This window comes from Schistocerca nitens, chromosome 1 (assembly GCF_023898315.1).
Source record: "Schistocerca nitens isolate TAMUIC-IGC-003100 chromosome 1, iqSchNite1.1, whole genome shotgun sequence".
Taxonomy (NCBI): Eukaryota; Metazoa; Arthropoda; class Insecta; order Orthoptera; family Acrididae; genus Schistocerca; species Schistocerca nitens.
Genome location: NC_064614.1, coordinates 538,960,219 through 538,972,872, shown reverse-complemented (window position 1 = coordinate 538,972,872; position 12,654 = coordinate 538,960,219). Strand labels below are relative to the sequence as shown.

The 12,654-nt window shown below is 41.6% G+C and overlaps 1 protein-coding gene across 3 annotated transcripts in view; it reads left to right on the top strand.

Moving 5' to 3' along the window:
* The window catches only part of LOC126253672 (protein SDA1 homolog), a 208,504-nt gene that overhangs the window by 147,104 nt on the left and 48,746 nt on the right, over nucleotides 1-12,654 (top strand). For all 3 annotated transcript variants that reach the window (XM_049955205.1, XM_049955196.1, XM_049955211.1), the window contains exons 14-17: nucleotides 4,007-4,181; nucleotides 7,851-7,958; nucleotides 8,043-8,249; nucleotides 8,409-8,563. In XM_049955205.1, coding sequence (XP_049811162.1) covers nucleotides 4,007-4,181; nucleotides 7,851-7,958; nucleotides 8,043-8,249; nucleotides 8,409-8,563 — 645 coding nt within the window. The remainder of the gene's footprint in view (nucleotides 1-4,006; nucleotides 4,182-7,850; nucleotides 7,959-8,042; nucleotides 8,250-8,408; nucleotides 8,564-12,654) is intronic.

The window sequence follows — 12,654 nt, the reverse complement described above, 5'->3', positions numbered from 1 at the left end:
CAGACACATAACATGGCAAACAACTTGTATGGACATGTACACTCTATGTGTGATCTATGTTATCTTAAGATATTAACATGAATGTTAGGAAGGTAAGGAAAGAAGGATTATTTTCTCTTTATCGTGCGTACAAGGATCGTAAAGGATACTATCAAAATATAAGTTATTCCAGTAACACTCTGTTATGTAACAGTACAGTTTACAATCATAAAATGAAGTAATATAATGTACAGATCCCCATCATTATTCTTAAAGACAGAGTTAAATATTGTAAATGCTCTTTTTATTCTGTTTGTAATCTGATTTTCATCTAGTGAATAACCAGTGGTTATTTTGTACTTCCTGGCATGTGTAGTTGCTTGAGAATGGCTGCGAAGCTGAAATAGTGTAGCATGCAAAATAAAAGTAAAATGAGACTGAAAAACAGCTTGTGTGGGAAACATCTCTTTCAAGGGAGAAGTAGTGCTTGACAATGACAAAATCATGTGTAAATATGATGATGTTGTAAACAGAGGTGTTGCAGATAATGACAAGCAGGGATCTGTGTAGTAATGGGGTGAGATGCTTGAGAAATGGTTTGTATCCTTGATATGTGGACAGTGGATTGGAGGTGTCACTTGCCCAGCTTTTACAAAGGCAATCATCACATAATGCATTAACTATAATGTTCTTACAGCTCTATCCTGAATTATAACACTCTTTACATATATTCTTTTAATGCTATACAATATTACAGATATTCTTGTGCTGAGGGGAGTACATGTGTATGTCCTTCATTTGCCTTCATAACTATGCACTTCAAATACAGGTACATGGTCAGTTGATTGGATTTCACCGCACCCACATTCAGGACTTTCGATAGGTCCAACTTGTTCATCAGTTGTTTGCATCTACCTACACTTGTTTGGCATGTTTCAAAGTTTTCCACAGTTTCCTGGAGAGGTTGAATCTGTTGATCTACTTGTTGAGGCCGTCCACCAAATTATGGTTCTTATTACGTTCTTATGTCCACTTACAGCCCATGATTCTTTCCACACTACCTTCGAGTCAAAGCCTTCCAGTTCTTTATCAATTTTCGATAAATGTGTCTTGGATTTAAGTCTGTTTGTAGGTACTATGTCATGATATATAGGGAGTTCTGGGTTGCCTTGGATTTTTCTGTATGCTCTTCTAGCTAACTGGATCACCTAATTTGAGGGGGCTCCATTTTTGCAAGGGCAGGGAGCTAGGCACATGGGGTGGCCCTGAGTGTTCCAGAAATTATCCACATTGTCACCATCAGTGGCACATCCACTTTAACTGTGTGTGCGCTCCTCATCCAGACTGGCAAACAGTATTCAGTCACACTGAAGTCCTCGATGTGCTTGTTCTACAACCCCAGATCCTTCCAGCCAGTTTCGACTGGACAGCATAACAGATCACTTGGAATAGTAGATGTACGGTACTTACAGGTCTGCTTTCAGTATTTTGTTGAGGTCATTTCCTTTGACAAGCGATGGTCAGGTCCTCAGCATATGCAGTTGGTGTCTGGTATGTCAGCAATATATAGATTAAAAAGAAAGGGTACTAGTGCCAAATCCTGTAACAGGCCATTATTCAGAATAATGCTCTTCTCTTAACTTGTATTTGAGTAACTTGTAAGTCTATAAATGTATATCATAGGCTGATGTAAGATCTAAAAGGACAAGGGCAGTTTTAATCTTGTTTTGGAAACCTTTCTCAGTATAGATTGTGAGAGACAGCACTTAATTGCAAGTTTCTTTCTGCTTTGGTATGCAGAAAGGTTGGCCTTGATGTATGCCGTTAATCTAGTCATTAAAATTCTTTCAAATAGTTCATAAGTAGGTACATAGCAGGGGTATCAGTCTGAATTTATTAACGTTATTTCTAGTTACTCCAGGTTTCAGAATTGCAATGACTCCTGCTTCTTTCCAGATCTTAGGGAGCGTACCCAGTCTAATCAGGGCAGAGTTTGGCCAACCTCCTCCTTCCTAAAATTCCCAATTCCTTCAAGAATTGTGGTAATATCTCATCAGATCAGGCTGCTTTTCCTGTCTCCATTAGCTTCAAGGCCTAGGTAATCTCTTGTCTTTCCATTTCATTCACATATCCACATTGGCTGGATTTTTAAGTAATGTTCAAGTTTATGAAAATCTCTTTCTTTTCAGGTTTCTTTAGTTGCATTTTGGAGATATGTTTCAGGGCAGTCACAATATCACATGGACTAGAAGCAAGAGATGACCTGTGAGGTGCCTCGGCACTGCCTAATTTCTGCCGTAGGCCCCAGCTCTTCCTGTTGGAATGGGTAAAATCTAGACTTTCTGTTGCCTCATTCCATCTGCTCTTGCATTCTTTTTTCATAGGATTGACCAATTGTTCTGCAGTCTCATCATCTCTGCTCATCTTAAATTGCACCATTAGTGTTTCACACCCTGTCATCCAGCAGGGAGTGTATTCCTTCCTCAACCCATGAGGAATATCTTTTAGGGCCATTTTATGTATCAGGTTTGTGAATATTTTGTAGTTATTTGGTTATTTATTGTATTCTCGATGTAGGATTGACATTTATTCCAGTCAGCTTTCCTCCAGTTTTAGCATGGGATTGGGGTGCTTTTTATGATTAAGATTGATAGTCCAACCTCTACAATTATCAGGAAATGCTTTCTCCATGGGAACACTTCGAGTACACCTATTGTAGAATGCACAAGTGTGCCTGTTGCTCTTCATGTGACAAAGTGACGTCAGGTGTTGACATTGTGCTTTATGCCTTTGATTTGAAGATCGTTGTGTACTTGGTGTCAAACAGGAGATGTAGGTCCTGATTTTGTGCCCCGTCATTCAGTCCAATGACTTCAGCTGTGGACCTCAGGTGGACCCATCTGGAGTGTTGAGACTTAAAATAACTGGTGTTTATGTGCTGGATGGTTAGCCTTGGTTCAAATATCTATGGGCCATTTTTGTGATGGAGGTGTATAGACTCTATAAAGCATCAGCTCTCCCAGTTTTATATCTATTGCATGTCCTGCTAGTGTCATATTTGTGTCTAACTTCCCTAGTTCATTTTTCACCTAGTGACCATACCATGTTTGTCATGGCCAGTGTAGCCAAATTTAGTAAATCCTGGTATTTTGAGTTGAATGATTGTATCATCAGTCAGTTAATCTCTTCAAGAATATAATGCTTACTCTTTCTCTGGTAAAATTTTTTTCAGATGTTTCTTCCTTTGCCCTCATATAATCCTCTATGTTGAAGTGATGTACATTCAGTCTCATCATGTTAAAATAACTTGTTTGCTCTATTTGCCTTTTTATGGATTGGGAGATGTCAGTGTGTCTGATCACAGTAGTAGTGTAGTTGTGTTGACTTTTTGTAACTGTGCCATGTTATAGTGTTGCCCGGGGTACGCCCCCTAGGGGTTGTATACAGAAGTGAAAATCTTCCCATGTGAGCACAGTAACCAGCAATAGTTGAGTGTTTAGGGTGGGTAAGATGAAATATGATAATAGTAGATGGCTCTTCAGTGCAGTCTTCTGTTCAAGTCGTTATGACTAAAAACAAACATAAAAACTTTAAAAATATTTTTGGCACTAAGAGTGTTGGAAGGAGTATTCTCATTTTACAGCTGCAATGGTCTACATGAATTTGTAGGAAATATGTTTACATGTTTAACTTAGTGGATTTCTATGTGAAGTTGTTTCCATCTCAGATATTTTTCTCAAAATTAAATTAAAAAACTTAGTTCAGAAGTGTGGCTTAAATCCAGGTGTGACAATTATGATAAAGCTTTTCATGACTCCCTTTTATCTTGCTATACTAATTCTAATCTCACTCTAATGCCATGGTAGAGATATTATTTCATACTTGTTAGATCTGAGCTACTTTTGTGTCTCTAGTTATGTTGACATTGTTATAGTGTTTTATGTTAATAGAAGATAATGTAAGATCTACAAATTTCATATTACATTCCATCCCAGCATTTTTAATGAAACCAGTTTTTTTGCTATAGATTGAATGCAGTCCGTGAAATTTGTGCTCGGTGTCCATTGGTGATGAACGAGGATCTTTTGCGTGACTTAGCACAGTATAAACACTATAGAGACCGCAGTGTCATGATGGCTGCTAGATCTCTCATACAGCTATTCCGTGTTTCAATGCCCAAGATGCTTCATAAGAAAGACCGAGTATGTTCATGTCTTCCATCATTTTACTTTGAGAAATAATTGGCAGTGTTTTAGAAACATAATTAAGGTGCTATTAGAGTTATTATTCATGTTCTTGCGTTTGAAATGTGAATTTTTAAACTGCTGTTTGTACAGATGGTTTAATCAGTCAACAACAGTGATTCATACAGTATATGCTTGTGTGGAGTAAGAGAAGTATGTGTGAGTGTGTTGCACAGTCATACCTTGTATTTAAGTTTGTAGATTGTGAATGTGTGTGAAGCATTGCACAGGCCTACAGTTGGTTTTGTGCTGATTTCATAAATTCATGATGCCCTGAATTCAAATATAGCATTAGTTTTTGCCTAAGAGCTCAAATTCCTAAGATAAAACACTTTAGTGAAATATACATTACACTATCTTCGGTTAAATATACCAATCAAATAAAAAACTACATGAAATTTTTATTGTTATGTTATACAAATAGTATTATAAGAAAAATAAAGGAATAAATCATCAGTGAAACTAATAACCTACTGTACAGTTCAGAAGCTTTTTTTCCGTGACATTCTTGAACGTGTTTGGAACAGCCCTTTTTAAACAACAGCTGTAATCTGCCATCTTGTCTGGATCCCATATTCCTTGGTAGTTGTCCTATATAGTTTTAATACTGTGGTAGAATTTTAAACATTGTTCCTCACTGGAGTGTCTCAAATTTTCAGGAAAACAATCTAAGTGGCTGTGTAGATGGTGTACCTTAATACTCAGGTTCCACCCAAGTGGTTTGAAACTGTTAAGCATCTTGTTGACCAGTTCAACATCATTTTCAGCTTCATGTTTTCCCAAAAATTTCCAGCAAATGAATTCCATGCTTTCATGCAGTCTCATTCATTGAATTTACGAATGCAACCACAATGTTGCCAATGTGGTAGGTGCGACAAGCAATCACATTGCATGAATCAAAACTCTCTTACCCAGCAGCAGCAGGAGCACTACTATGAGTTCTTACAACACCAACAACAAACCAACCATTACCAGGAGTGAAGGTACCATTATTAACAGTACTGAAATTAAAATTGCAGCCAGTAAAGAGACAAGGCCCATCAAGAATACAAGTAGATGCAACTCCTTTCAGTTTTTTTTTTTTTTTTTTTACACCCACTCCTATAACACTCATCATTTCCATGTTTATAATTAACTTGAAGATATTAGTGCACTGAAGCACACATTGACGGTGCAGTGCGGCATGGCACAGTAGATCCATTCAGTGCAGTTGCATCTGCAACAGCCATGTAAATCAGTTCCCCAAAGGGGCTCCCTTATATAGCACACAGTTCCTAATCTAACTGCAAACATTGCATTATCTCTTCTGCCTTCACCGTGTTTATGCCCAAGGAGCCCTGTAAAATGAAGGCCAACTCTAGAATCACACTTGTGAGACTTCATGGGAGCCGTGCTACATCATGCATCTCTGTGTTGTGCATGCGTAATCTAGCCACAAGGAGTGCACGTGCTGCTGCCGCTGGGTTGGAAACTTTTGATTCACCTAATGCGACTGCTTACCGCGCCTATAACATTGGTGACGTTGCACATAAAGGTTTTGGCAGGTCTTTTTACTAATCTGATAAGGCCATGACTCCATGAGCTCATAGCAGACACAGGGTAGGGAGTAGGGAAGGTGGGTTTATTTGGTTTAAGGGCTGTAAATGTTGTCACCAATTTGATACGCGCAATAAGCAATCACTTTACGGGAATCAAATCTCTCCAACCTAGCAGTGGCAGGAGCACTACTATGAGCTCTTACAACAGTAACAATAAACCAACTGTTACCATGACTGAAGGTATCATTATTAACAATTTTGAAATTAAAATAACGAGCAACAAGACCTCAAGAATAGAAGTAGATGCAATGCCTTTGAATTTATTTTTTCAACACCCACTTAAACTTTATGGATGAACAGTAGTTTAAAAGCCAAAAGTTATTATCTGCATGCCTGTAAATAGGATGTAAAAAAAGGTATAGCCAAACTTTCGGCAAACATTCCTCACACATAGAAAAATAAAATGTGTTATATTGACATGGGTCCTGAAACCTTTATTTCCATGTTAGGACTTGTTTTCTACTTCGTGGTAATCACATTAACCACACAGAAACAGACTGTAACAGCATTACATGAAATGTTTCCATACATGTTCAAAATATGCTCTTGGTTACATTTGGTTATAATGTACAAAAAGTTGTACCTTTTATGTTCACTGCCAAGGACTGTTGTTCCAATATAACACAGATAATGTTGATGTGTGACTCACTTCACTGCTTGTGTTGGCGTGCAACTAACCTCATTCATCAAGGACTCAGTTTCTGGTACAGTGCAGTAAAAGTGTACTCTAATGTCGATTTGGCAGATGGTAATGTCTGTGGCACTCAGTGTTCATATCGGGAGAAGTTTACAGAATGACAGTGTCCTGATGGGAGGATATTTGAAGCAGTTGTTCTTCGTCTTAAGGATCTTGGGATGTTTGAGCCTATTACTCGCAAATGGGGGAGGGCTAGACGGATGAGGATACCTCAGCTGGAGGAAGAACTACTTTTGTGCAGTGTCAACACAAGACAATTAGCTGCAACATGTAATATTGAAGACATGAGTGTCTGGAGAGTGCTACTTGAGAACCTTCTGTGTCCGTACCATGTACAGCATGTGCAGGCACTATTAGCAGCTGATTCTCCTGCATAGGTACACTTCTGCAAGTAGGTAATTCAACAATGTGTTGAACTTCAACCCTGAGGATGTGTTTCATACATTGCTGATACCCATGATCAGTTTGTTGAAGAGTTGTAGAAACTGAGCTATAACTTGGAAATAAAGTGTTTCTGAACCCAAGTCCATATGACTATTTTCTTCCTCTACATATGAGGAATGTTTCCTGAAAGTTTGGCAATACATTTTTGTTGCACCCTATACTGGCCTATATGCCAGTCATGAGCCATCTGTGAGTGGTTACCTGCCCTAAATTTCTCAAGGTATTTTCCTCTTCAATTTTTGGATGAAGATCTTTTTAGTTTCTGCCATTGCCATATCTTCTCCAACGTCTGAAAACAGGAAAGGAGATGTGCATTCAGTTGGTTGTATTATAACTTAATGTGATTTTCAAGAAGTGTATTGTACTTCCTTTTACTTCATTTGCTCATTTTTCAATTTTGTGACATTTCTGCCCCCCCCCCCTCCCCACCACATCCCTCTTTTCATCATCAGCAATTTTACTATTAGTGTTACTTGCCTTATATTTATGGTGGTATGTTTCAGTGTGATTTACTTTGTTGATTTGTATAAAATGCCGTGAAAAGGCACTTGCCATTTTTTCAGTTTCTTTTTAGAACATAGATATTTCATTAAGACTATGTGTGTATGTGTCCTTTTTACCAAATGTGTTGTACTACTCCTTTTAGTGCAGTCTGTTAGTTTCTAAGGCAAACAAATCGAGGAAAGGCAACCTTTCACATGTAGTTAATCAGTCAGCTATATGTAAGTGTTGCCTTCCCATGTTTTGTTTATTGTTTCCTTTCTGCGCATTGTGTTATTGTAACGAATTTTTTATATACCAGATCATTTATGTGCCAGAACTTTCCTGCTATAATGAATTATTTATTTCGTATAACAATTTGCATGTCTAAGTAAACCACTTTTTCAGGGACGCCCAACTGAAGCTTCAATTGAGTTAAAGGTAAAGCAGTACGGTGAAGTAGATGCAAAGGATTATGTGCCAGGTGCAGAAGTTCTTGTAAAAAAACAATCACAGGTATGACAATTTTGCCTTGAGACAAAACCTTTTAAATTAAATTTTCACCGTTTTTGGCTTTATTGGAATGTTTTTGTTCCAAAGGATGCTGATCTCCAAGAAGCAGAAACAACTGACAATGAAGATGGTGATTCAAGTGATGGTGAAGGTGGCAGTGACAGTGAGGGTGATGACTCTGATGGTGGTGATGAGGATGACGATGATGATGATGGATGGGTTGATGTTCACCATTCCTCTGATGAAGAACCTTCTGAAAATAATACAAACTGTGCAGATGATGATAACAATGAAGTATTATGATTTTTACATCTCTTATTACGTACATTTGCTAAACAGTTGTTATCTTAAATTTCAAATTCTTTTATGTGCCATTGCAATAACATTGTAACAATAACAGATCATATGTTAGCTTAACTAAACTCAGTCATCAACATGGATTCCTTGTTTTAGGTGGATAAAGTACACTTAGCCAAAGAAATCAGTACAATGAGAATATTAACTGATGAAGACTTCAAGCAGATAGATACTGAGCTCCTGCGGAAGCAAGTCTCAGGACCCTCAAAAAAACGCAAGAGGCCGAATGAAGAGGAAACACCTGCTCAGAAGTATAGCAGCATTTGATTTTATTATTATATGCTGGTTGCTACTTTTTTTTATAGAATACCTCTTATTAAAAATAAGTAATTTTAAACTTATGTGTATGAGGAAGTACATCGTATCAAGGCTTTTATAAATTCATTGAGTAATGACACAGTTTGGAAATTCTAGTGTTTTTCAATTAATGGTAAAATTCAAGTATGTATTAGGGGCAGTTCTTAGAGATTTCAATGTATAGTATTGACAGCAGAGATAATTATTAACTCCAAAGACAGCTAGTGAAATCATTGCAAATATGAATAGAAGACATGTAGTAAGGAAATCTCTCACTGTTTCTCTGTTTTTTAAGGATTTTGCTTGCACCCATTGGGAGCTGATGAAAAAACAAGGAAAGACAAACAGAACTGAAGAATTACATTTTCAACTGTTTCCAGCATTTTTTTGCTTTTTGCACACAGGGGTCCAGTAATGGAAAGGGCTTAATCAGATATACACTGCTTGATAATTGCTAAGGAGCAACTGACACATGCTTCAGAACAACTGTCAATTTCAATGGACCACCTGACCAATGATAGTAAAAGGAAATGTGTAGGGCGGGACATGTTAACTGCAGTGAAGCCTGTGCTCGAACTGTCTGTATACATTCGACTGTTCAGGCAGTACCGTGTTTGATGAAGGTTATTGAAATGATCCCTGTGGTGTGGCAACATGTCTGCAGGACATGAATGCTAATGATAGTGCACGAGCAGTTGCTGGGCTCTAAGCCAGTCATAGTGTCAATACTGTATCCACAGTAATTGGTGTATCTAAAAGTGTCATTTCATGGTCAAAAAACGCTGTTGAAGGTGGAAATGCTATGCATAAGCATTCCATTGGTCATAGGCGGATGACCACACTGCAAGAAGATTGATAGTAGCTCTAATTGCAGAAAGGAACAGACTATTCGCTTGTAGGCAGATCACTGGAGACCTTGCAGTCACTAATGGTACATCTGTCTCTTCCACAACCATTTTGTGCTGGTTATATCAGGATGATTTTTATGCTCAAAACCCTGTTAAATGCATCCCTCTGAACCAAGCCATGGTCAAGAAAGAGATCATTGGTCTAGGGGGCGTGCTGGTTGGCGTCAACAACAGTGGTCCCAGTGGATGTTCTCCGTGGACCTACTTTACTGTGACAAGTACTTCTGGCCACCAGTTAGTGTAGAGAGGGGGGAACACATTACGCACGACAGAATGTTCATGAATGTTGTCAGTTTGGTTTAGACATTATGGTGTGAACAGGCTTTATCCACAGTGGACAAAGACTGCTGCATATAGTCAATAAAATTCTTCTGGATTTGAGGCCGCATTGTCTTCTGTAAAATTTTGCCGAAACGTCGGAATTTTACAGAAGACAATGCAGCCTCAAACCCAGAAGGATTTTTGTTAGAACTTCTAGTTTAACAAGTATATTTAGGAACGACACAACAACACATATATGTCACAGAGTAAGTTGACATGTGTACATGTTAGCGTTCAGACAAGCACTGAGTCTCAGTCTAGCGGCCGCTGCTCGGCTGGCCGCTTAGGTGGCGCCGCTGCTGCATGGCTGGCAGCAGACAGCGCCGCACGTAGAGGACGTGCGTAATTGCGCGGCGGCACTTTAAATGATCGGCGAGTCACAACACTTTTCCCCCCTTTGAAATTGTTGCACTGGTCTTGATGGATGTGTCCTGGAGATGGCTGACGTCCATAGGCGTTGTGTGACTCGACGTAAAGTCTCGAGAAGGAGGCTTCCCGTACGGACGGAAGTGTCCCCGATGATAACGGGTCGAGATGACAGGAGACGTAGGGGTCGAATCTGCTGGGGCCCCACGCACCAATCTGCCCGTTGCGGCAAGTCCAGTTGATATGACAGGAGACATGGGCGATGCGTCAGCGTCTGTTGGAGGAGGAGGCGAGTAGATGTACTCTGACACTGGTTGGTCCTCCGGTTCCCGCATGGGCACGTCGTCTGGTGGCATCCGTTCTGGTGCTGGCATCGCGATGACGGGTAGAGGGCGGCGTTGTGAGTATGGAGATGTGCCAAGATCCCGAGCATCAGGGAGAGTCAAGGGTGGTGTGGCAGCATTCGGAACAGGTGTTGCTGGCACCCGAGGCCGAAGCTGGTCCGAATGACGCACTGCAACACCTGTGTCCATCTGGATTTCATACAGGCGTCTGCCACGGTGTCTTAAGATGCGGCCCGGGCTCCATTTTGGCCGCCTGCCATATCCCCGTACCCAGATGAGGTCGTCGGCGGTGAACCGACCAAGTGACGGCACCCGCGGCCGGGAGGTGGGAGGCCGCAGAAGATGAAGTAGAGTGCGGGGCTGTCGGCCATGTAAGAGCTCAGCCGGGCTGTGATCGCCCATAGGGGTGAAACGGTAAGACGCCAGGAACTGGAGAAGCGCCTCATCAGCAGTAGAAGAAGTCAGAAGTTTCCGCATTTGAGCCTTAAACGTGCGGACCAGTCGTTCAGCCTCACCGTTGGATTGTGGATGGAATGGCGGGGCCGTGACATGCGTAACACCATGACGAGCACAAAAATCCGCGAAGTCAGAAGAGGCAAATTGCGGACCATTATCAGTAACAAGAGTAGAGGGGAGGCCTTCCAAAGAAAAAATGCGGGCGAGAGCACTGGTGGTTGCCGCGGTGGTAGGTGACGTGCAACGGACAATGAAAGGAAAGTTAGAGTAGGCGTCAATTACGAGGAGCCAATAAGTACCTAAAAAGGGTCCCGCAAAATCAGCATGAATGCGCTCCCAGGGCTTCTCAGGCGAAGGCCACGGTGACAAAGATGACTTCGGGGCAGCGGCCTGTGACGCACAAGGGCCGCAGGCAGCGACCATGTGTACGATTTCCGAGTCGATGCCAGGCCAGTACACATGACGGCGCGCCAGAGATTTGGTGCGCGACACACCCCAGTGCCCCTGGTGAAGGAGGCACAAGACCGAAGCACGCAAAGACGCGGGGACCACAACACGCGGCGAAACATTGTCAGTGGAGAGGAGGATAACACCATCCCTAGCCGTGAGGCGGTAGCACAAAGGGTAGTAGTTCCGCAACGGATCAGAAGTCTTAGCGGACGGGCGATCAGGCCAACCCGTCTGAATACAGCGTAAAACCCGGGAGAGGGTAGGGTCAGAACCCGTAGCAGCCGCCAGCCGGTCCCCAGTGATGGGGAACCCGTCCACAACCCGCTGCTCGGCAACATCCAGGTGGAAACACAAAAGTTCGTCCCTATCGAATGCCTGAGCAGGGCCCATGGGGAGGCGAGACAAAGCATCAGCATTCGCATGTTGAGCCGTTGGCTGGAAATGAATCTCATAGTTGAAACGGGACAAGTAAAGAGCCCAACGCTGGAGGCGGTGTGCAGCCTTGTCGGGAAGTGACGTTGATGGGTGAAACAAGGAAACAAGTGGTTTGTGATCCGTAACAAGATGAAATTTTGTGCCATAGAGAAAAACACCAAACTTATGAAGAGCATAAATGATGGCCAAAGCTTCTTTCTCAATCTGAAAATACTTTTGTTGGGCATCCGTGAGCGTTTTGGAGGCATAAGCAATGGGTTGTTCCGAACCGTCAGAAAAACGGTGCGCAAGGACTGCCCCAACCCCGTATTGAGAGGCGTCTGTAGCAAGGACAAGATGTTGGCCAGGTCGATAAGTAGCTAGGCACGGGGCCTGTATCAGCATAGTCTTCAATTTCTGGAAAGCCGCGTCACATGACGCGGACCAGTGAAAAGGCACGTTTTTATGCAACAGGCGATGCAACGGCTGAGCCACCGACGCTGCAGACGGTAAAAACTTGTGATAGTAGGCGATTTTCCCCAAGAAGGCCTGCAGTTCCTTAACAGACGTAGGGCGAGGAAGGGCATCGATCGCAGCGACAGTTTGTTGAAGCGGACGAATACCATCCCAAGAGAGTTGAAACCCCAAGTACGTGATAGATGCCTGAAAAAATTGTGATTTCTGAAGATTACACTTAAGACCTGCAGTCTGTAAGACATTAAAAAGTGTGTGGAGATTTTGAAGATGTTCGTCAGTGGTGGAGCCCGTGACAACAATGTCGTCCAT